The sequence below is a fragment of the Bubalus kerabau genome, chromosome 3, assembly GCF_029407905.1.
Source record: "Bubalus kerabau isolate K-KA32 ecotype Philippines breed swamp buffalo chromosome 3, PCC_UOA_SB_1v2, whole genome shotgun sequence".
Lineage (NCBI taxonomy): Eukaryota > Metazoa > Chordata > Mammalia > Artiodactyla > Bovidae > Bubalus > Bubalus kerabau.
Genome location: NC_073626.1, coordinates 15,398,550 through 15,424,790, shown reverse-complemented (window position 1 = coordinate 15,424,790; position 26,241 = coordinate 15,398,550). Strand labels below are relative to the sequence as shown.

The 26,241-nt window shown below is 36.2% G+C and overlaps 1 protein-coding gene across 20 annotated transcripts in view; it reads right to left on the bottom strand.

The window, feature by feature from the left end:
• The window catches only part of CDKAL1 (CDK5 regulatory subunit associated protein 1 like 1), a 777,071-nt gene that overhangs the window by 283,625 nt on the left and 467,205 nt on the right, over positions 1-26,241 (bottom strand). For all 20 annotated transcript variants that reach the window (XR_008711390.1, XR_008711388.1, XR_008711389.1 and 17 more), the window contains one exon: positions 13,614-13,794. Coding sequence is in view for 16 of the 20 variants with exons in the window: in XM_055570761.1 (XP_055426736.1) it covers positions 13,614-13,794 (181 nt within the window). In the remaining 4 variants the exon portion in view is untranslated. The remainder of the gene's footprint in view (positions 1-13,613; positions 13,795-26,241) is intronic.

Below are 26,241 nucleotides of genomic sequence, written 5' to 3'. Positions count from 1 at the left end.
ATTGATGATTTCATCCTTCTCTGTTTACTTATTTTGGAATTCCTATTATTTGAATGTTAGCCTGTTCTGGATTGGTTCTTTAATTTTCCTTTCTTTCCCTAGTAAATTTGCTATCTCATTTCCTTTTGTTCTGCTTTCTGGAGATTTCCTCTACTTTATTTTCTAACTCTCCTGAATTTTTTGCTTTGTTACCATGCTTTTAATGTCCAAGAATTATTCTTGTTCTCTAAATCTTTACTTTTGGCAGTCTGATCTTGTTTCAGGAATATAATACTTTCTCTCATTTCTCTGAGAATATCAGGGTCTTTTTTTTTTTTTTAAAGCTTTTTTCCTTCTGTATAGTCCTGTGTCTATTTTTTCCCCCTTTCTCTCATCCCACTTCTCTTTGTTTGCTTTGGCCCTATTCTTCATGTTAGTTGTGTTCCTCAGCTGTTTAGTAATCTTTGATTGCCTAAGCATAAGGTACATGAACTGAACTGTGTCTCCCCCAAAATGCAGATGATGAAGTAAACTGGTTGTTTGGAATCAGGCTGCACTGTTTTCATTATAAATAATGATTACATTCTGATAGAACATCCACATCCCCTAAACCCCAAACAACAAAAAATCCAATCAATCATTTAACCTACAGAGCATGCGCATTGTTTCAGTTTCATTTAAGTGCCATTTATAAACTGCTTCAGTGAATTCTTTTCCAGTTTCAGGTCATATTTTATGACTCGTAGAGCGGTCTCTTTCTCATTCTATCTCAGACCTCTATAAGCCCAGTTTCTAGAAATGCTGTACTATCTTTGTTCTTGACTTGGTTTTCTCTGTTAGGCTTATACGAAGCATATTCACTAATCATATGTTCAAGTATGTTTTCCTCATGAAAGAATCTATTTATCAAAGTTAGTGTTTTTATGAGACTTCTGCAATTATGTGGTTAGTCTACAGTTAATCTTTTATTCCATTCAGCAAGCATTCACTGTTGGCGCCTGCCATCTCTGAGGAAATGTCTAACTGTGGGCAGGAAGTCAACAGAGACAACAGTGGGCCGGTCAGGTGACACAAATCAGTCTGCACACTGTTCCTTACCGTAGGCGGCTTAAGGGTATCTATACACTCTAAAAACATTAACATTTTTAGGAAATTTTGCCTTTTTTCTGGAAAGAATGCACATGTATGGATATATATGCGTGTATATATGTGTAGTAAATATTATATATTTATATATGTCATCAAATTCTCAAAAAATGTTAAGACCTACTGACCTAGAATTAGAGACCTAGACTAACACTTTGACTTTTTTGACCCTAACTATAATTTTAACTATATTTTTAAAAACAGCAGATCCAATTTCCAAAGGGATCAAGAGACTTAAACTCCTCCCCAGCACCATGTTTTTGGTCATTATGGGCACTCTGACTGCTGTGGTCACGTCATACTGGTGTGAGGTGCCAGCAGAGAGCCTCTTTCCATCTTCCAATCTGTCCCTGTATAATTCTGGCCGCTAATAGAAGATGAAATCAAATTAAACTACTTCACAGTGGTCTTTAAATTCTCTAATGGAATAGGATTTCAGGTACCTGACAAATTATCCATTTGGATAACCTTTCTAGACCCTTGAAGAACACTCTGATTTTCATTTTAATAGCATCTGAATAAAGAGGGCTGCTCCCTAGGGGGGTCTTGGAGCTCCTGGGCTCTCTAAGACTTAATATCAAGTTAGTTGGGAAGAGATCCATCAATTACTGAATCTTTTCATTAACTCTGTAATGTCCCCAGTGATCTCAATCAAGTTTCTGTGCTTGATTCCAAGTAGAACCAACAGTAACTGGATTCCGCCATAGAATTTACATACAGAATTTGCCCTCCACCTTTTTATATTTGTTTGTCCTAAAATAATAAGTTAAAATGACTCAGAAAGCAGTTTGAGAGGATACCTTTTCATTTCACCAATAACAAAGTTCAAGAGGAAAGACTAAAGGAATAAAAGATACATGGAAAATATTTCTTATTCCAGCAGTATGACTTTGACACGGGGTATATTCCAACAGAGCTGGTAAGTATCACAGTATTTCAGGAGAAATATCTCACTCATGACCTATGAATTCCCTCCAAATGTTAAAGATCCATGAATTTTCCTAGCTCCTCTTGTCCCACACAAGTTTTTGATACGCACAGTTTTTAAGAATGAAAGTTCTACATGTGCTTATTTGCTGTGTAAATATACAGGGACGTCAATGAAACAATTTTTCTGCCTTTCCAATTTTAGTTTCCCCTCTCTGTCCCTGCACACTCAATTTAAACTCTCATGTTCAGGGGTGGGGAAGGATAAATTAGGAATTTGGGATTAACAGATATACACTACGTTAAATAAAAAAACAGATGGACAACTAGGGTTTGCTGCATAACACACACAACTATATTCAGTTTCTTGCAATAACCTACAATGAATATAATCTGAGAAAATACACAAATATACACATTCACAAAACTGAATCACTCTGCTGTACACCTAAAACATTATAAAGCAACTATGCTTCAATTAAAAGATGGGAAAAGTATCTTGTTTCAAACAATTGTACTCTAAAGATTAAAAACTGATAGAAAAAATCTAAAGATTTAGAATATATTAAAACTATGAAAGGAAAAATTGTTTCAATTACATCATTATGGCAGTTCAAGCTATCATAAAATTGAAAGTGTGAATTAAATCACTAAAATTTTTGAGTTTTCAAGGCCTTTTTTTTTCTTATCCCTGTCTATGATCCTATTAAATACTTGAGATTAAACATTCTTTTGCTAAAAATAGATAAGTATTCAGTGGAGAAAACCAGACTCCACCTTAACCGCATGATCACCAGCAAGGGACAGAAAGGCATTATGTGTCTCCGGATGTGATATGCTGAGAAGGATATAACATCATTTGTTTACTTAAACAGGGCCAAATATGTGACATGAATCTAAACAGGAGGAAAATTCACACCCCAATTGAGGGACATTCCATAAAATAACTGGCCATTATTCTTACAAAGTGTCAACACACCACAAAATATAAAGAAAATCTGAGAAACTATCTTGATTAAACTATCTTGATTAAAGAGGACTAAAGAGCTTAAATGTAAGATTCTGAACTGAGTCCCATATCAGAAAAATGACAGTTATGAAGGACAATGTCGGTATCCTTGACAAAATTGGAATCTGAACTGTAAATTAGAGAAAGCACTGTATCACTGTTAAGCTTCCTGAATTTGATAACAATACTGTGATTAAGAAACTGTTTTTGGGAAATGCACACTAAATATTAAGCGGCAAAGCAGCATGATGTCAGTTTTGTGAGTGTGTGTGTGTGTGCATTTTCTCAGATTATATTCCATTGCAGGTTAGGGGGAAAAGTCAATGTCTAAGTGTCTGTTTCTTGAGAAAAAGCAAATGTATGGAAATGTTAAAATCTGGTAACTCTGGGTAAAGGGTATACTGGAGGTATACAACTTTTCTATCAGTTTACAATCATTTTTAAGAAATAAAAATTTTTAGAAATCACTGCTATGATAGAAAAACAACTTTGGAAACCAACACTTTTTGGTCAAAATATTCTTAAATTATTTTGACTCTGTGGGATAAATACTTATTTTACTGTTTATAAGAGTATGGCGCCAAGAGTCAGAAAAGAATGGGGTCTCAGACATGTCACATGCATACGTGCATGCTCAGTCGTGTACTCTTTGTAACCCCGTGGACTGCAGCCCGCCAGGTTCCTCTGTCCATGGGACATTTCAGGCAAGAATAGTGGAGCGGGTTGTCATTTTCTTTTCCAGGGGATCTTCCTGACCCACGGATTGAAACTGTATCTCCTGCACTGGCAGGTGGATTCTTTACCATTCAGCCATCAGGGAAGTCCATGGATGAGTTTATTTAACTTCTCTGAGTCTCACCTAACTCACCCCTAAAGTATGAAACAATACTGAAAAGTTTTGTTGGAGGAATAACATAGGACAAAGTACATGAAAAATACAGATTATATGATTCAGGCACATATTAATATTCAAACAATGGAAGGTTATTTTCCCTGCCAATATATCTTCTAATCTTACATACCACTTTGATAAAGGTATCTTATTATGAGTAGCAAAAATAAAGATAGTCCTTAATCATGAAATAAACATGATCCTAAGAGGCAGAAGTTAGAAAAGAGTGTCATATTAAATTACCAAATATATTCTGTTGACCTAAACACACATTTAACATTAGATCTAATACTTGGAACTACACATATAAATCCCTTGGAAAGTTATAAATATGGAGTTATTAATGAACCATAGTTATCACAGAAAAAATAATATAAGATCAAAAAACAGGATAGATCTTAAGGTTCTTTATCTTTAGAAGTTACTCCAAAGAGTCTACTCAATTCTAAAATTGTTATTAAGGTAATAAAAGTGAGTTCAAATTGAATATTACAATTTTAATAAATCAAATTCATATAAAAGGCATAAAAGAATTATGTAGATCTTTCCAACTTTTCTGAAACTTGTATGAATCAAAGCATGTAATCATTACTGAAAAAAAGTTAGACTAAAATATAATAAAGATGACTTTGTAAAGGATAGAGTTTATATTCTCTTTATTTAATACAAAATCACTCAGTCCTTCTCAACCCGAATACCCACAATTATTCTGCATCTGATAGAAAATTTATAACCACATACCTTCCCACTATTTGGTAATTATAAATTCATAAAATAAGCAGGCTAAAAATAAATGCCAAAATGAAAGCAAAAAATCTAAAAAAATCATAAGCAGCAAATTTTTTTCTAAGAAAGGTTAAAAAAAAAAACAGCTTTCTATGAGGTCACCATAAAGTACGAACTCAGACTGCTATCACTGAACTCAAGGTTCTCATATCATATCTGACTTTTCACTGTCCTAAAATTGGGTTATCTTAGAAAACTTGAAATACTAAGGTTTTCAAGACAAACCATGGTTCTAAAGTATAGCCATCTCTAATTTTTTCTTACAATAGCTTGTATTTAATAGAAGAGTCATATGAAAGGGTTTCAGGAACCAATAAAAATCTGTGCTTTTTCTTATCTTTACCATCCTGAGCAAAACATGGCTCCATCCTGGAGTTACAGTCCACATATGTCTAGTCCTGTGGGCTTGACTACATGAGAACTGATTTACATGACAATGGAATTAGTTCATTACCGTCACATCAGGACTTAATAAAAAGGTAAGTGGCAGGCAGGCAGGCAAAAGGTCAGATTCAGAGTGCAGAAATCAAGGCAGGAGCAGTGAGGATTCATGGAGGGAGCGCTGGGATTTTTTGAAGAATGATTCAGGCTGAGAGGAATCAGGAGCAATCACCTTAAAAAACAAACAAAAACCCACCTATGGCAGTAAAGATGAACAGTGGTCTCACTGATGCTACCTCTTTCCTAGTTTTGGAGGTGAGAAGCCTACAACAACGTCTCATGGGCTAAAGTCAAGGTGTTGGCAATGCTGTGTTCCTTCTGGAATATCTAAGGGAGAATCTGTTCCTGGCCTTTTCCAGTTTCTAGAGGCTACATGCATCCCTTAGCTCATGGTCCTGTCCTTGATCTTCAAAGCATATTACTTGATCTCTACTTCTGATCTTACGTCTCCTCTCTGTAGGTTTAACCTTCTTGCCTTCCTCTTAGAAGAATTCTTGAGATTACACTGAGCCCACCCATTTCACATGCTTTCACTTACTCACATCTTAAAAGCCCTTTTTATTCTGTAAGGCAATGCATTCACAGGTGTGAGGATTGGCCTGTGGACATTTCTGGGAGTCACTTACTCTCTCTACCACAGTTGGTCTTACTGCCACCATTACAAGTCCCCACAAAAAACAAATTATTATGTTTACTATTAGTAATTTATAGTCAAGAAAAGGCCATTTAATTAACTGATTATACAAACAAAAAGTCATCAGATTTATAATAAAGGAAAAGGTGAAAGAATAGGGAAATGCAGAAAACATATTTAAGTGGATGATCTAGGAAGCGAAAGCACCCAAAGTTTCTAAATATTGGTTTGAATGGTGGCCTCAAGACCAAATGATAGAGAATCAAAGACAATTAAGAGTTTCAAGGGGCCTTAGAGACCATTCAAGTTGCTTCTCCATTTGTTAAATGAATACCATCTGTATTAAAATTCATACAAGGTAGGTGATTCCCAACCACCTATATGGATGAAAATCCAGCTCATACTTCTTACTGTTACTATAGAGTCATCATAAAAGATTCTAAGTAATCTGCTGAAATCTATAAAAACAAAACTATTGTCAGGCTAAAAACTCTATCAAAAATGGAAGTAAAAAGAGATATGACATGTCCAGAAAAAGACCCACTATAGGAACCAAATGCAATTAACTGCTTAAGAAACCCAAAATATTCCTTCTGAAAAGATAAATCAAATGAAAAAGATCATGAGAAAAAGGGCTTGCCTTGAGGTATGATTGGAAATTGGTTTAGAATAAAATACAGTGAACAATCTAGAGTATAAAAACTCTGGAAAATACATTTCCCTCTCCTCCCAAAGAAAAAAGTTTAATTTGAAAATCAGAAACTGTGTAAATAATGTAATTATGCTATCAAGCAAGGTAAAAATATCAGAATTCCTTCCATTAAGGCAACTTGAGATTCTCCAAAATATTAAGCTGTTAAACTTTTACATCATACTCAGAAACAACAAGTTTTAAAAACATTTAGAGAAAAGTGACAAAGTTCTTATCTATCTGCTTTATTTCTCCATTCTGCTTTTTTAAAGAATTCATAGGCAGCTAGATTTGGGAGAGCAGTTATATGTCACTGTTCTTAAATCTGCATATGATTTAGGAACATTTCTTATTTGACATCTATTCCAAGTGGTCACCTAGCCCTGATCCGAAATACCTCCAGCAAAAATTCACTCCCTCAGTGAAATCCAATGGGGACAGTTTCAGTGAAGCTACCTTCATCTACCCTAAGGATGGCCCTGCAGCTGTCTCAGAAACAAGCACCTACCCTCTTCAGAGCTGAGGAAGAAGCATCATCCCTAGGGTAAATGTACTAGAAACTGCATGTGAGTGAGTTATGAGTATTTTATGCTAACATAGATCTAAACACATTATCTCTATCTCTGGTTCCAAGACGTAAGACAAGCAAGCAGGTGGGTTTAATATTACAAGGTAATGTTTTAAACCAACATGAACATTCCAAAGCTAGTCTTGTCACCTAAAAATTATTTTTTTCAAGTCATAGGCCTCTTAAACCACAGACTTCATTACAGTTTCATTATTTATTCTTCATCAAAATTTTCTTAAAAAGAAAGTCTGGAAATGATAGCTAAGAATCAAAGGACTTTTTAAACTTAAGTTACCTTTTCTAGTTAGACTAAGAACCTCAGCCACAATTTTTAAAATACTAATAGAATTACTTAAGATTAATGAAGACTAAGAAAGGAAGACTCAATGAAATAGAAAATGTAAACATGCAAATTTAACCTTTTGAAAGAACATCTGGGGAGTCTGATTTTAATGGAAATAAAATATATTCAAGGCAACAACATATTTTCACTAAGAGGCATTCTAAAGACAGGATACCAACAGCATTCTTCACAGAGCTAGAACAAATAATTTCACAATTTGTATGGAAAAACAAAAAACCTCGAATAGCCAAAGCGATCTTGAGAAAGAAGAATGGAACTGGAGGAATCAACCTACCTGACTTCAGGCTCTACTACAAAGCCACAGTTATCAAGACAGTATGGTACTGGCACAAAGACAGAAATATAGATCAATGGAACAAAATAGAAAGCCCAGAGATAAATCCACGCACATATGGACACCTCATCTTCGACAAAGGAGGCAAGAATATACAATGGATTAAAGACAATCTCTTTAACAAGTGGTGCTGGGGACTCTGGTCAACCACTTGTAAAAGAATGAAACTAGAACACTTTCTAACACCATACACAAAAATAAACTCAAAATGGATTAAAGATCTAAACGTAAGACCAGAAACTATAAAACTCCTAGAGGAGAACATAGGCAAAACACTCTCTGACATACATCACAGCAGGATCCTCTATGACCCACCTCCCAGAATATTGGAAATAAAAGCAAAAATAAACAAATGGGACCTAATTAACCTTAAAAGCTTCTGCACATCAAAGGAAACTATTAGCAAGGTGAAAAGACAACCTTCAGAATGGGAGAAGATAATAGCAAATGAAGCAACTGACAAACAACTAATCTCAAGAATATACAAGCAACTCCTACAGCTCAACTCCAGAAAAATAAATGACCCAATCAAAAAATGGGCCAAAGAACTAAACAGACATTTCTCCAAAGAAGACATACAGATGGCTAACAAACACATGAAAAGATGCTCAACATCACTCATTATCAGAGAAATGCAAATCAAAACCACTATGAGGTACCATTTCACACCAGTCAGAATGGCTGCGATCCAAAAGTCTACAAGTAATAAATGCTGGAGAGGGTGTGGAGAAAAGGGAACCCTCTTCCACTGTTGGTGGGAATGCAAACTAGTACAGCCACTATGGAGAACAGTGTGGAGATTCCTTAAAAAACTGGAAATAGACATGCCTTATGATCCAGCAATCCCACTGCTGGGCATACACACTGAGAAAACCAGAAGGGAAAGAGACACGTGTACCCCAATGTTCATCACAGCACTGTTTATAATAGCCAGGACATGGAAGCAACCTAGATGTCCATCAGCAGATGAATGGATAAGAAAACTGTGGTACATATACACAATGGAGTATTATTCAGCCATTAAAAAGAATACATTTGAATCAGTTCTAATGAGGTGGATGAAACTGGAGCCTATTATACAGAGTGAAGTAAGCCAGAAAGAAAAACACCAATACAGTATACTAACGCATATATATGGAATTTAGAAAGATGGTAACAATAACCCTGTGTACGAGACAGCAAAAGAGACACTGATGTATAGAACAGTCTTATGGACTCTGTGAGAGAGGGAGAGGGTGGGAAGATTTGGGAGAATGGCATTGAAACATGTAAAATATCATGTATGAAATGAGTTGCCAGTCCAGGTTCGATGCACGATACTGGATGCTTGGGGCTGGTGCACTGGGACGACCCAGAGGGATGGAATGGGGAGGGAGGACGGAGGAGGGTTCAGGATGGGGAACACATGTATACCTGTGGCGGATTCATTTTGATATTTGGCAAATCTAATACAGTTATGTAAAGTTTAAAAATAAAATAAAATTAAAAAAAAAAAAATAAAAATAAAGACAGGATAAAAAGTGTTGTTTGAAAGTAACTGTTATTTTGTTTTTCTTTCAGTATGGGTTAGAGCCTATTGTTATCACTGATTTTTTTAGATAAGGAAATGGGAAACAAATTAGAGAAAATTTTCCTATCTAAGTATTTGGTCAGATCAGATCAGATCAGATCAGTTGCTCAGTCGTGTCCGACTCTTTGTGACCCCATGAATCGCGGCACGCCAGGCCTTCCTGTCCATCACCAACTCCCGGAGTTCACTCAGACTCACGTCCATGGAGTCAGTGATGCCATCCAGCCATCTCATCCTCTGTTGTCCCCTTCTCCTCTTGCCCCCAATCCCTCCCAGAATCAGAGTCTTTTCCAATGAGTATTTGGTAGCAGTGTTTTACTTTAGTGAAGTCTAGTTACTAAGGAATTTCAAAAGTACCTACTTTAAAGCAGACAATTGTTAACTTTTGATAAATTTAAGAAAACCAATGAGATTCAAGGCACATGATACATCCTCTCTTTGATGGAAAGCCTCTAAAGTTTCATCACTAATACTTAATTCCCTTTATTAAAGATTCTGAATTTTATAAAGATCAAAGTCTTTCAGGCTACACTTTTCACCTAGAGCATAATTACAGAAATTTAGAGAAGTGCTGTGGATTGTGTTGTATGATGAAGTCATAACCCCTTAACCTCAGAACACAACCTTATTTGAAAAGGGGGTTACTGCAGATGTAAGAAGTTGAGGTGAGAAGTACAGTGGGTCCCAAACCTGTTCTGACTGGAGCCCTTACAGAAAGACAGCCATATGAAGACAAGAGACACATAGGGACATCATGTGACCATGAAGGCAGATATAAGCAAAGGGAAGACGATCAGGAAACCACCCAAAGCCAGGAAGAGGCAAGGAAGGGTTCTCCTGTGTCGTCCAGAGAAGCAGGGGCCTGCCTCTGGGCTTCAGTATCCAGAATTGTCAGACAATGAATTTCTGTTGTTTTAAAATGAAATGAGCTATTAAGCCATAAAAGGTCATGGAGAAACTTTAACTGCATACTACTAAGTGAAATAAGGCAATCTGAAAAGGCTACATTACTCTAGGATCCTGACTATATGACATAGTTGAAAAGGCAAAATTATGAAGACAGTAAAAATAAGCAGGAGCATTGAAGGGCACGGGAACAACGAAAAGGGAGAGTACAGAGGATTTTTATTGAAGATAAACTATTCTGTACGATACTATAACGGTAGTTGCATGTCTTTACACATTTCCCCAAACCCACAGAATGTGGAGTGAAATGAAATATAAGCTACTGACTTTGGGTGATAATGATGTAACCAACATACCACTCTGGCAAGCGATGCTGGTATCAGGGGAAGCTGCATGTGTATGTGGCAGACCATAAGGGAACTCTATGTCCCTTCTAATCAATTTTGCTTTGAATCTAAAACTGCTCTAAAATATATAAAGTCATTAAAAAAAAAAAAAAAGTTCTGCTATGCCAGGGCTGGATGACTGAAGTCTAAAAATGTAAGGAAGATGCTAACGGGTTATGTGTAAAAGATGAAAGAACAAAATAAAAAGCATCTGAAAGCTGATTTTATGTAGAGTTCTGCTTCTGGCTAAGGCAAACCAGCTTGTATCAGACCAGTGATCTTTCCAACAACAGTTAGAAAAGGTGAATAAAATTTATAATATGTACTGTTTCAACATCAAAAAGCTATCAAGGCAGTAAGAACCTGAGAAATTAAGATCCTAGAGAAAAGCTCAATATTTGAATCTACTTTTCCCCTCTGGGTATTTATCAATTTGTAAGCAGTGGATGGCAGCTTGAGAAGCCAAGTAAAAGCTGAGAGACTGAGTAACTATGCAGAGCCTTAAGGGTTTTCATGAGCTTGCAGAGACAAAAATTAAAAGTTGAAAACCTCCTATAAAGAAAAGGCCCTGGTAACCACCACAGAATTTTGGTTTGCTCAGGCTTTTAACCAGTTCCAAGAGTTGATTACGTGTTTCTCTTTCCAATTTGATGTTGAGTGATATCACACTGGTGATTTGAAACTGGCAACAGTGAAAGTATTTACACTATGGAAATCGGCAAAAGCTACAAGTCAGAACCCATTCCACTGAATGTCAGCTGTTAAATACCAACACGCCACTGTCCGCCTTCAAAAAGTTAGGGCAAGCTAGAAATAACCCAATCTTAAAAAGACTGAAAAATAGTTTCAAAAATCAATCTCAGATCAGTTGCAATACTTAGTCCTTACCTTAGAGTCTAACAAAACCAAAGTCCTCCCAGAGGAAGATATATTACAGTCTAGAACCCATAGCTGTTTTTTAAAAATTAGTAGACAAAGGTAATCATAGAATGAAAATGATCATATATATGGAAAGAGAAGACAAGTCATCAAAATCAAGGGAAAAAAGTCAATACAAACAAACTGACATTAGATTCAGATATTAGAGAATTCAGTATGGGCTTTAAGATAACTGATTAAACATGTTAAAAAAAAATACAGAGGAAAGTATGGGGAACTTCACCAGAACACTGGAATCTATTAAAAAAAAGAATAATATTGTAACTCTAGAAGTAAAAAATAGATTAATTAAAGAAAGTTAGAAATTCCTTAGGTGGATTTGAGGACAGATTAAAAACAGATGAGTAAAGCAACGGTAAACTAGGATCAGTTCAGTTCAGTGGCTCAGTTGTGTCCGACTCTTTGCGACCCCATGGACTGCAGCACTCCAGGCTTCCCTGTCCATCACTAACTTCTGGAGTTTACTCAAACTCATGTCCATCACGTTGGTGATGCCATCCATCCATCTCATCCTCTGTCGTCCCCTTCTCCTCCCACCCTCAATCTTTCCCAGCATCAGGGTCTTTTCCAGTGAGTCAGTTCTTGGCATCAGGTGGCCAAACCATTGGAGTTTCAGCTTCAGCATCAGTCCTTCCAATGAATATTCAGGACTGATTTCCTTTAGGATTGACTGGTTGGATCTCCTTGCAGTCCAAGGGACTCTCAAGAGTCTTCTCCAAGACCACAATTTTAATGTACACACAAATCACTTGGAGAGGAAGACTGAATGGGGAGGTCCAGGGTGGTGTGGGGCTTCAGAGCCTGTATTTCCAGCAGCCCCATGGGTGGACAGCAGCTTTACTTCTGTAGGGACCAAACATGTCACTGCTGCTGTTCACCTCGCTCCTCGCTATAGCAAATAGCAAGAAACCAAAAAAGAGATGAGGAGAAAACATCTAGAAACACACTTTTCTGCATGTATTTCATAGCTCAAAAAAAATTTTTTTTATTAAAGAAGTTTAAAAAAGAATGAATTAGACTATTTAAGGACAATAGAACAGTAGTTGCCAGGAGCTGGGGATGGAGAGAGTAGATGACTACAAAAAAGTAAAAGGGAATTTGAGGGGATCTGATGGAACTGTTCCAGATTTTGATGGTAGATGCAGTTACACTAGTAAATGCATTGATCAAAATTCGAAAAACCACATGCTGGAAAGAGGTAATTTTGTTGTATGCATATTATATGTCAATAAAAATTGTAATTTAGATATAAAAAGCAAGGAATTCATTTGATTTCTTTCTATGTTTATGAAAAATTAATGGTAGCACACCATTTGTTTTAGTTATCAGAAACAAAGCAGAAATTTTTCATTGAAAAAATTCTACTTCCTCTTAAGGCTTATTAATATTTTTTCATCTTGAGCCAATGAATTTAACTGAAATTGGCTATTGTGTGAGAAATTGTGTGAGGCTATTAATTTCTGGGGCATTCTGGGAAACAGTTTGCCTTTCCTGGATCTCAAACTCCTTCACATTTATTTCATGTCATCTTATTCTAATATATCAATGAACATGTAAGGATGAAATTGAGGTTCCTTGTGAAAGCAATACCACATCCGAAATAGAGAGACAGCATCAAATCTATCCCATGGAAAGGGAAGAAAACCAGGGGACTCCCCAGTAAGCAACAAATTATGAAAAGCAGCTCTTATGAAGTAGGGAAGCCTCCTTCACTCACAGATATTTAAATTTTGCCTTATTTTCAAACATTCAAGGACTTATCTTGTAAATACAGTTAGTACTAAATATAAGTTTAAAAAAAATTTTCCCAGTGTTATCTGACCCTCATTCCCCAAGAGGAAAAAAAAAAAGTAACATTTTAGTCGCCTAAGGTCATTTAGTGTACTAAGGTCTCCCTGCCCTAGACCCCAACTGGGAACAAACACTCCATAATTTGTAACTTAAGGGTCATACCATGAGCTGGTTTCGTGAAGGTAGGCAAAACAGCTGCATTGTTATAGCTACTGGCTAAAGTTTATATCTTATAAGAAAAATGTCTTACCACTTGTGCTGGAACTTGTTCCATTTTTGCAGCAGGAGTTCCTGGTCTTGGGTAAAACTGGTTAATAAAGAGACTTGGAAATTTGTACTCTTCAACAAGTTTCACTGTTTCTTGAAAATCTTGGTCTGTTTCTCCAGGAAAACCACAGATAATATCTGTAGCAATAGTTATTCCAGGAACTCTAGAAAATAATGAGACAAAAATGAACAAAGTTAACTACAATCCATAATTATTCTACTTCTTTGACAATTTAAACACCATTATTCCTTTAAAAATTAAATTTTATTTTTAGGAGAGACAGTTGCAAAGAGTTTTAAAATACCCTAAACTGTAAAAGTTTATGAAAAACATGGCCCCCTACCATTCCCCAAAAGTACCTATTTTTTTAAATAATTCAGATGTTTGTCTTTTCTTTTACATTTTAGTACTGATGCTTATTCTGCTATTATGCAAGAGGAGAAGGGGATGACAGAGGATGAGATGGCTGGATGGCATCACTGACTCGATGGACGTGAGTCTCAGTGAACTCCTGGAGTTGGTGATGGACAGGGAGGCCTGGCGTGCTGCGATTCATGGGGTTGCAAAGAGTTGGACATGACTGAGTGACTGAACTGAATTGAGGCAACATTTGCTGACTTCAACAAGGATTTAGCTCTTTAAACTACTTTATCCTTCTCCTCCCAACATAATCAGTGCTCAACTTTTAGTTAAATTAACAGTATTAATGGTATTTCCATTGGTATAATTGCTACGATATTGTTCACTCTACGGTCAACTGGTATACTATCAATAGGGTTTCTTCTGCACATTTACTTTTTTGTAGAATTAATAACTGCCTGATTTTCTAAAAAATGTTTAATATTCTATGTAGTTAATTCAATGTTTTCCAGATCCATCAGTTCTGTCAAAATCCAATATTAGTTTCTAAATTCTCAAAGTACCATATAATTCACCAGTTCCATTTTTCTCTCTGGAAATGCCATTCCTAACTTTCTTCAAGCATGAGTTGCTTTCATAATGGACCAGCTCTCATTCTTGAATATGGTTCTTTGGTCTTTTCTTCAATCACCTTTTTTTCCTGGATCCTATGTCGTCCTTACTCCAGGAGTTGGTGACGGACAGGGAGGCCTGGCGTGCTGCAATTCACGGGGTCGCAAAGAGTCAGACACGACTGAGTGACTGAATTAACTGATGTCGTCTTAATTCTTGACTATTCTGTTCTCCTTAATTCTGCTGGAGTATTCTTTCAAAAGCTTCATCAAAAAGAGTGGCAGGGAAATTTTGTTGTTATTGTTTTAGCATCTCTGAACACCTTGATCCACACAACTGACCAATAGTGTGGCCATGCATAGTACCCCAAAATAAAAAGTATTAGCCATCAGAATGTTGTGTTGTCCCTCTTTTTTTTTGTTTTTAAACTAGGCAAGGATGCTGATGAGATTTCCAGATTGACTCTGATGCAAACTTTTTACATGTGCCCCCCTAACTTTTTGTAAGTTTTTAGGGTGTTAATTTTTTTTTTGAAAGTTTTAAAAATTTCAGGTTAGCATCTTGGCAGTCATTTCTCTTTGGCTATTGAGTTTCTCCATAAGTATGCCACAATATTGTGTGAAAGAATGACAAATTCATTTTTAAAAATGTTTCTTGCTTTCTGCTTAGTCTCACCCAGCTATTAATTTGGCTGAACTTTAATTAGTAAAAGTTCCAAGGTCTGGAACTTTTCTATGTGCTGCTAAACAGAAAAAGAGACAAAATGCACAGAGAAAAATGACACAGCATATTTGGAAAAAACTTCTTTTATTTTTTATCATGATATAAAAATATTTTTTCTTTTAAGGGTAATTATCAAAATTATTTTTAAATATCATAAAAACATATGCTTTAATAGTAAGTTTTAAATAAAAAGATGCTTTTCTAGACTTACTAAAGCACGCGAAATAAAATTATGTCAATAACTTCAATTAGCAAGTTTTTTTTTTACAGTTGACATAAACTACTTCTGAACAAAAGAAATCCACAACTAAAAATAAAAGTAATAGATCACAGCAGAAATGAGAGAGACGAGTCCATCTCCCCTAGGAAATTAGAGGGAAAAAAATCTGAGAAACTGCCTGTGAAACACTGCAGTGACAAAGACAATTGGCTATTGTGCTTGGCTATGAATTGGAACGAACTTGGCACTAGACGGTGGGGCATTCCCAAAGGAAAGTACCTTACTGCTCCTCCCCCTCACCCAGCATCCTTCTTGATCCCGTGGAATTGGGTTCAGCATGATGCAACACCTGCTTACTTTGGCCTTCAAGTCCAGAGCGAAAAAGAAAAGACAAGCCTTTACAGCACTCATCATACATGTTGAGGAAGAGGGTGTTCAATGCATAAACATTTGATCATCTACAAAAAGGCTGACCAATAACAGAGGTGAGGGTAGGACACTGAATTAGTGAAAGACCTAAGTCAGTATTTAAAAGTAAATGCAATTTAAGTTTCAAAGTATGTAACAACATAAACTAACTACCCATGAAATGTTTCAAACTAGAGACTACACCTTAAGGTTGAAACTCATCTATACATTGATTTTGTATATGCAAATCATTCTACTTAGGTTCTTCAAAATAATTGGGCTCCCTAGGTGAACCAAATAAAAAAAATCTCCTATTTACACTGTTAATTGCTTAGTAAATAATTCTCTTCAGTACATGAGAAAAATCAAACAAGTTTGAAGTGGACCAAATTCTAAATTAACTGCATATGATTTCAGAGTCTGTGAGAAAATTTTAAGGGGCGTAAAACAGAATATTAATGCAAATACTTAATGCTAACTGTGAGTAAATGCTGCTTTTTGAGACGGTATGTTTTCAAAATATTAATCTTTTTAAATGACCATTTCCACAAATTTATTGAAACTGTGAGTCTAATATATATAATTACTAGCTGTTAAGGCTTTTTAAAATCTAGAAGACCTTCTGTATTTACATTTTCATAGTAGTATTAATTCTGAAAGAATGGTGAAAATGTTCAATTAGCTTAAATAAGAGAAATTTTGATGCATTTTCCCCGACTTACACTAGTTATTTACTTGCAAAAAGGTTCATTAAATAACTTGGGAATGAAATTAATGAGAACGTTTCCAACTATGCCTCTGCTCTGATCTTATGATTAGTTCTGAGAAATCAGTCAGAGACATGTGAAGAGAATACTACCTATGTAATAGGTAGGCCAGCATTTAAGAAAACTCCAAATATTTTAAAATATTTATTATTCAGACTGACTAAAAATATGTACAAATATACACTCCATACTATAACTGAAATGCTACAAAAAATGTGGTGCTTTAATTCACTTCAATATTTTCACTTGCAATTTGGTGTTTTATTGGCAAAAGTATAAGAAGGATGATTCTATATCATTCTTTAGGTCTCAATAAATTATGAGCTTTAAATTCCACATGTGAAAAAAGTAAGACTAACACACATGCTATCTCAAAGCAGTAAAAATGATCAAAAAAAGGATATCAGACCTATTAAAATTATTAGGCATAAACAAAATACACAATTAAAAGAATTATTTTTTAGTCTTACAGAGATTAATTTTAGGACAATCAGTCCACACTTTCAGGAAACACTAAATTAGAAGTAGAAAGAGAAAAAAATCTTGAATGAAAATAAAAATATAACATATCTAAATATATGGGATGCAGCTAAAGGAGTGCTCAGAAAGAAATTAATAAATTTAAATGTCTGTGTTAGAAAGAGGTTAACAATAATCTAACCTTCCATCTTAAGAGGTTTAAAAAGGAGCAAATCAAGCCCAAAGTAAGACAAATAAACTAATATAGGTAAAAGAAGGAAACAAAAAAATAGAAAATAGAGAAAAAACAACAAAAGTAAGGGCATATCTTTAAAAATAATAAAGTTACTAAACTAGTAGTAGACTGAGAAGATAACACACAAATAACCAACTTCAGACATGATGAAGGAGACAGCACTATAGATGCTATAAATATTCAAAGAATACTAAGGGAATATTATAAGCAATTTGTGTCAATAAACTAAACACTTAGATGAAATGGACAAATTCTTTGAAAGATGTTAAGTTATAAAAATGGACTGAAAAAGACAGGAAAATCTGGATAGCCTTTTATCTATTACAAAAATCCAACTTGTAATTTAAAATAGTCAAAACAACACAAAACAACCCAGTCCAGATAACTTTATATTTAAGAGGGAATACAACCAATTCTACAGAGATTATTTCTTTTTTTTGGCCAGTTGGCATGCCATATCTTAGTTTCCTGACCAGGGATCAAACCTGGAGCCGTAGCAGTGAGAGCACTGAGTTCTAACCACTGGATAATCAGGAATTCCTAGACATGATTTCAAAAACAGATGAGAAATAAACTCATTTTACAAGTTCAGCAAAAGTGGTCTATTTGCAAAAACAGAGAAAGAGATGGAAATATTAATATTTTCAGACCAATAATCCTCATGAACTCAGAGACAAAAATCCTTAACAAAATATTAACATTTTGAGTACTGAAATACATTAAAAGCATTCTATGTCATGATTATGTTTTTAATCAGAAAGGCAAGAGTTGGTATGAAATGCAAATATTAATGAAATAAGCCATATGAAAAGAAAAAAGGATAAAAATCCCATGGTGATCTTAGTACTTGCAGAAAACTCAGTTTACAAAACCAACCCTGATTCATGATAAAAATTCTCAGCAAAGAAAGAACAGAAGGAAACTCCTGCAACCTGATAAAAGGTCTAGAGCTATGATCAGCTTTATTGGTAGAATACTAAATGCTGTTCCATTAAGAATACCAACAAGGCAAAGAATTCTGTTCTTCAATTCAGCATTTTAGTGGAGCAGAACATATATTCAGGCCAGGAAAGTAAGAGAAAGAAATTAAAAGCATATAGATTGAAAAGGAAAAGTTTTTTGGGGGGCAAGTGACATAGCCTCCTATGTAGAAAATTTAAGGAATCTAATGAATCCACTAGAAAAAGTGAGTTCACTAATGCTAAAGATCAACTTAGAAAAATCAATGGTATTTTTATATATTAAATGAATAATGAGAAAATTAAATCAAGAAAAGAATTTCATTCATATTAGCATAAAAATATTTATGAAAACATTTGAGCATAAAAACAGATAAAGAGAGTTTCTTAAAATTTGCTGCAATATTAAAGAATAGCTAAATAAACTGAAAAATATCATTTTCATGGGTTGGAAGATTTTAATGTTGTTGAGATTGCTGGTCTCTTCAAATTGATGCAAGATTCAATCCACCCACCATCAAAATATTTCAGCATGTTTTCCAATAGAAAACATCAGCAAGCTGATTCTAAAATCTATATGAAAATGCAAAGGACCTAAGATAGCCAAAACAATTTTGAAAAGGAACAAAGTTAATGGAATGGATAAACCCAGCTTCAGTTCAATTCAGTTGCTCAGTCGTGTCTGATTCTTTGCGACCCCATGAATCACAACACGCCAGGCCTCCCTGTCCATCACCAACTCCTGGAGTTCACCCAAACTCATGTCCATGGAGTCGGTGATGCCATCCAGCCATCTCATCCTCTGTCGTCCCCTTGTCCTCTTGACCCCAATCCCTCCCAGCATCAGGGTCTTTTCCAATGAGTCAACTCTTCCCATGAGGTGGCCAAAGTACTGGAGTTTCAGCTTCACATCAGTCCTTCCAATGAACACCCAGGACTGATCTTTAGGATGGACTGGTTGGATCTCCTTGCAGTCCAAGGGACTCTCGAGAGTCTTCTCCAACACCATAGTTCAAAAGCATCAATTCTTTGGGCACTCAGCCTTCTTCACAGTCCAACTCTCACATCTATACATGACCACTGGAAAAACCATAGCCTTGACTAGACGGACCTTTGTTGACAAAGTAATGTCTCTGCTTTTGAATATGCTATCTAGGTTGGTCATAACTTTCCTTCCAAGGAGTAATCGTCCTTTAAATTCATGGCTGCAATCACCATTTGCAGTGATTTTGGAGCCCCCCAAAATAAAGTCTGACACTGTTTCCACTGTTTCCCCATCTATTTCCCATGAAGTGATGGGACCAGATGCCACGACCTTTGTTTTCTGAATGTTGAGCTTTAAGCCAACTTTTTCACTCTCCTCTTTCACTTTCAGCAAGAGGCTTTTTAGTTCTTCTTCACTTTCTGCCATAAGAAACCCAACTTAAAGACCTACTCGGAGAAGGCAATGGCACCCCACTCCAGTACTCTTGCCTGGAACATCCTATGGATGGAGGAGCCTGGTAGGCTGCAGTCCATGGGGTTGCTAAGAGTCAGACATGACTGAGCGACTTCACTTTCACTTTTCACTTTCATGCATTGGAGAAGGAAATGGCAACCCACTCCAGTGTTCTTGCCTGGAGAATCCCAGGGACGGGGAGCCTGGTGAGCTGCCATCTATGGGGTCGCACAGAGTCGGACATGACTGAAGCAACTTAGCAACAAGCAACAAAGACCTACTACAAAAGCTACAGTAATCAAGACAGCATGGTAGCAGTATAAGGACAGACCAGTGAGAGAAACAACACAGAGAATCCAAAAATACACCCATATATTTATAGTTCATTTTCAACAAAACAGCCAAGGAAATTCAACAAGGGCAAGAGACAGTGTTTTCAGTAAATGGTGCTGGAGCAATTACATACCATATGCCAAAAAAGAAAAAAAAAAAAAGAACTTATTAGACCCTTATCTTGCATTAAACATAAAAAGTACTTCTATATGAATCATAGATATAAATCTAATAGCTAGAATTACTAAATTTCCAGAAGAAACTCTTTGAGACTTGAGTAAGGCAAAGATTTATTAGCTATAACACCAATACCAAAAGCACAATCTATTAAAAAAAGTTGGATAAACTGATAAATTGGGCTTACTGAAAAACACACCATTAAGGAAACAAAAAGAGAAGCTACAGACTGGGAACAGCTTTACAAATCATATATCTGATAAAAAGATTAGTATAGTTTGTACACAAAATATATTAAGAACACTTTTGGCTCATCAACATAGGAAGACAACACAACTGTACACTGGGCAGAGGATTTTTAACACCTCACTAAAGAAGATACAGTTCAGTTCAGTCGCTCAGTTGTGTCCGACTCTTTGCAACCCCATGAATCGCAGCACGCCAGGCCTCCTTGTCTATCACCAACTCCCGGAGTTCACTCAGACTCACGTCCATCGAGTCAGTGATGCCATCCAGACATCTCATCCTCTGTCGTCCCCTTGTCCTCCTGCCCCCAGTCCCTCCCAGCATCAGGGTCTTTTCCAATGAGTCAACTCTTCGCATGAGGTGGCCAAAGTACTGGAGTTTCGGCTTTAGCATCATTCCTTCCAAAGAACACCCAGGGCTGATCACTGGGCAAAGGATTTTTAACACTTCACTAAAGAAGATATGCAGACAGTATAAAAAAGTGCATAAAAAATTGTCCTACATTATTAGTAATCTGGACAACTCAAGGTAAAACCATGTAAGATACCACATACTCAGGAGAATGGCTATACTGAAAAAACACTGGAAAACAGCAGACATCACTGTGCATACTGAGAAACTGAAACCCTTATCCCATAGCAGGTGGGAATCCAAAGTGGCACACTTTGGAAAATGGCTCGGCAATTGTTTAAAAAGTTAAAAACTCACTTAGTGTTACTAAGAAAGTCTATTTCTAGTTATGCACCAAGAGAAATTAAAACATATGTCCACACAAAGACTTGTACGTAGATTTTTACAGTAGCTTTCTTCATAATGGTTCCAACCTGGAAAGAGTCCAAATGTCTATCAGCTGGTGAATGAATAAACAAATGGATATCCATATAATGGAAATTTAGAAATAAAAGAGAACCAACTAATGATAGATGCATCAACATGGATGAACCTTGAAAACATTCCTAAATAAAAGAAGGGAGACACAAAGGATTACTTATTGTTTCCACTTGTGTGAAATTTCTACAAGAAGCAAAACTAGAGACAGAAAACTGATCAGTGGTTGCCCGGGGCTGGGAGCAGGGATTCACTCCAAGTAGTCATTAAGAGAATCTTTGTCATAACGAAAGCATTCTAAAAGTGAGTTGTGATGACGGCTGCACAAACGTATACATTTACTAAAAATCTTCAAACACTGCCTTACGTTGGGTGCATACTGGATGGCATCCGAATTATACCCACAACAAGCCTCTTAAAAGTGAAAAAACAACACCCAAACAAAAATTATCTGTCTGAAGATAGACAGTTATGGAATTCTCCATAATAAACTTTATTCTAAGAAGTCCTTAGCCAAGCTCCTGACAGAGCATAGCCCAAGAGTTAAATACGGTCAAATAGGGGAGAAAAGGCAAAGATAATAAAAGGTAAAGTTAAGGTTGAAAGGGAGTTATGTTCAGAGCCTGCTTTCATGTAGGACTAGAAGGAAGAAAACTTGCACTTATTTCCCAACTACTGATTTATGACAACAAGGAGTCATTCTCTTCATACTGAAAGAGAAAATTTAGGGAGAAACAGTATGACATCTTCAAATAAAGTTAAAAAAATTTTCAGCAGCTTTAAATTTATTTTCATAAGTTTGCAAAAAAGTTCTCAAAGGACCTGGACTGAAAACAGAAAAACCCCTGATATAGTTAGCTAAGGGCTGAAAAGCCAAAATGGGTCACTAGGACAAAGAAAGACTAAAAGGCTTGGGAATCCATTCCTAATCTTGTAACATGGGTGACTAGGAGAAAAATCTTCCCTGAGGGGCTCTGCTACTAACTAGCTGCAAGGTTTTGGGCAAGTTACTTATTTAGAACCAGGATGCTTCAGTTTCCTTTTCTATAAAATGAGGATAGTGAAAGTATTCACAGATAAGAGGATTAATGAGTTAGTACATATATTAGCTGCATAGGATGGTGCATGCAACATACTACCTGACATGTTTTAACCAGTGTTATTCTAATCCTGTCAGAGAGATGTTAACAGTAACCATCATTTATCATATGATACTAAGTAACAGGCAATATGTGAACTTAAATATCTTGTTTAATATAACCTCCATGTAAGGTAGAGTCTATTTAGTCTCCCTGAGAAGGAAAGTAACATTTCCGACTCTTTGCGACCCTGTGGACTGTAGCCCACCAGGCTCCTCCGTCCATGGGATTCTCCAGGCAAGAATATTGGACTGGGGTGCCATTTCCTTCTCCAGGGGATCTTCCCAACCCAGGGATCGAACCCAGGTCTCCTGCATTGCAGGCAGACGCTTTAACCTCTGTGCCACCAGGGAAGCCCCAAAGTAACATTAGCGAAATAAAATTCAGAAAGGTAGAAGAAATTGCCAATAATCACAGAATCACTAAATGGTAGGACTTCCCTGGTAGCTCAGCTGGTAAAGAATCTGCCTACAATGCAGGAAACCCGAGTTTGATTCCTGGGTTAGGAACATCCACTGAAGAAGAGATAGGCTACCCACTCCAGTATTGTTGGGCTTCTCTGGTGGCTCAGCTGATAAAGAATCTGCCTGCAAAGAGGGAGACCTGGGTTCAATCCCTTGGCTGGGAAGATCCCCTGGAGAAGGGAATAGCTACCCACTCCACTATATGGTAAAGGAAGGGTCAGTCTTATCACTTATCTGTGTCACTTAGGTACTGATCACATTTATGTACATATGGAAACCTTACCAAACAGAAAACTGTGTACAGAACTACTGGTTAAGTTACATTCTAAGTAGAAACTTGGCTCAGATATTTTAAGTTCTACTTATTTAATTTTATTTTTAGTTATCAACTTCTATTGACCAGTTTTTATTTGTGCAATAGGTTTTAACATAATTAACTTACAGAAACAAACTCAGTGCTGGTATAATTCCTGTGTTAGATATTTTTGGACTTTTGTCAGGTTGCACTGAGGCCAGAAATTGTTAGTATTAAGAGTATTTTAGAATTTCGTATACTTTACACATCAGTTCACTTGCTCAGTCGTGTCTGACTTTTTGTGACCCCATGGACTGCAGCACACCAGGCCTCCCTGTCCATCATCAACTCCCAGAGTTTACTCAAGCTCATGTCCATTGAGTTGGTGATGCCATTCAACCATCTCATCCTCTGTTGTCCCCTTCCTCCCGCCTTCAATCTTTCCCAGCATCAGGGTCTTTTCAAATGAGCCAGTTCTTGGCATCAGGTGGCCAAAGTATTGGAGTTTCAGCTTCAACATCAGTCCTTCCAATGAACACCCAGGACTGATCTCCTTTAGGATGGACAGGTTGGATCTCCTTGCAGTCCAAGGGACTCTCAAGAGTCTTCTCCAACACCACAGTTCAAAAGCATCAATTCTTCTTTATAGTCCAGCTTTCACATCCAGCTTTCACATATAGTCTCACATATAGTCCAGCTTTCTTTATAGTCCAACTCTCACATCCATACAGGACTACTGGAAAAACCATAACCTTGACTAGATGGACCTTTGTTGGCAAAGTAATGTCTTTGTTTTTTAATATGCTGTCTAGGTTGGTCATAAATTTTCTTTCAGCTTTACACATATTCATACATATTTATACTTTAATCACATCACCATGTCAGTATCTTCTAATTTTTTGTGTGATGAAGAGTATCAAACTAATCATGGCATGTCAACTTTTAGTGTCTTTTATATTCTCATCATATACTACTGCTGTAATTTTTTACTAACACTTACCCACACTATCCTGATAGCTCAGTTGGTAAAGAATCCGCCTGCAATGCAGTAGACCCCAGTTCAATTCTTGGGTTGGGAAGATCCACTAGAGAAGGGATAGGTTACCCACTCCAGTATCTTGGGCTTCCCTTGTGGCTCAGCTGGTAAAGAATCTGCCCTCAATGCAGGAGACCTGGGTTCGATCCTTGGGTTGGAAAGATCCCCTGGAGAAGGGAAAGGCTATCTATTCTAGTATTCTGATCTGGAGAACTCCATGGACTGTATAGTCTATGGGGTCGCAAAGAGTCGGACACGACTGAGCTTCTTTCACTTTCACTACCACACTACCAGATACAGAAGAAACATGAGCAGAAGTAGGGGCCATAAGTGTAGCAGAAGGAGGCGAGTCCACGTTCAAGGAAGTTGGCATGGTCTTATTCCCCGTTTCTGTTAGTCTCTTAAGGAACATAAAAGCAAGCTGGCATCTATTAAGCACATACTGTACAACAGCTGGTATTATAAATGCTTCATATTCATCACTTTACTTGGTCATCACAGCAGTCCAGGAAGGAATGTGTTGTCATCTCTATTTTGTGAAAGAGGGACTCGAGGCTCAGAAAACTAAGATAATCTGTGATTGAGTGGCTAGAAACTGGGGCTAGAAACCCAAATCTGTTTGGATTTAAAATCTGATTTCTTTCTAGGGATATTATTACTGCTTCCTTTCTCGGAACCATCTGTTAATAGGAATAATTATATCTACCTATTTCTTGATGAGTGATGATAAACATAAAAAAGTATATATTATCAGGTAACCATTTAGGCTTTAAATGCCTCTATAATCACCAGAGAAGAGCACTGGAAAGAGCACTGATCAGGCTGAACTGTTTGGGTTTATTAAATATCCTCTGTTAGAAAAAGCTTGCAAAATTTTTCCTCATGAAAGGACACTGATCAAAACAATCAAGTTCATCAAAGTTCATATTCTACTACCTTAATGAGATCACACTTACACAGATCACATTCTCTGAGGATAAAATTACACATAAATGGTAAAAACATAGGTTTAGAAAAACTTCAAGCCTATTTTTTAAGAACCTGAATACAGTAAGAACATAAATATATTCCTACAAATAAATAGCTGTGATCTTTTTCAAAACAGAACATATAAAATTCCTGACCTTCAGAGCAGTTTAATCTACTTGTTTGAAGAAATTACTTTCAATAGTAGCCAAAATCTACATGCTAATATATAATTCACATAGTAATTTTAAGTGATATTTATAATCAGGGATAGACTTTCAAGGTCTCTCTCTGAGAAAGAGCAGCTAGCAGTAATTAGTTTTTAAAATTATTCCTTCTCTTTGAAAGTAACAAAATCTTTTGATAAGCTTAAAAAAAATTCAGATGTTTACTGTTTAAATTTGGTACAATCTTACTTTTTTGAAGTAAAAAAGTAATATACATGAGACAAGCAAAGGAAGATGGATAAAGTTACAGATGATCTGTTAAAGCTTTGCAAACTTCTAGAAATTCTAAGAAATCAGGATCTAAAATGGATTAAAATTTTTATATCATGATTTAAAAAGAAATGGGTTGGCAGAGGGATAGCATGGGAGGTTGGGGTTAGGAGATGTAAGCTTTTATATAAAGAGAGAGAATGGATAAACAACAAGGTCCTACTGGATAGCACAGAGAACTATATTCAATATCTATGGTAAACCACAAAGTATATATGTATAACTGAATCACTTTGCTGTACAGCATAAATTAACAACATTGTAAATCACTATACTTCAATTTAAAAATATTAAAAACTGAAAAAACAAAATAAAATGGTAAAAAAAAAAAAGACTATTAAATGTCTGTGTAAAAACTAATCAGGTTCATGGGCAGAAGTGTTTTTGAAACTCATAAAGAAAAGTAGCTGGTAAACAGGGGGAAAAA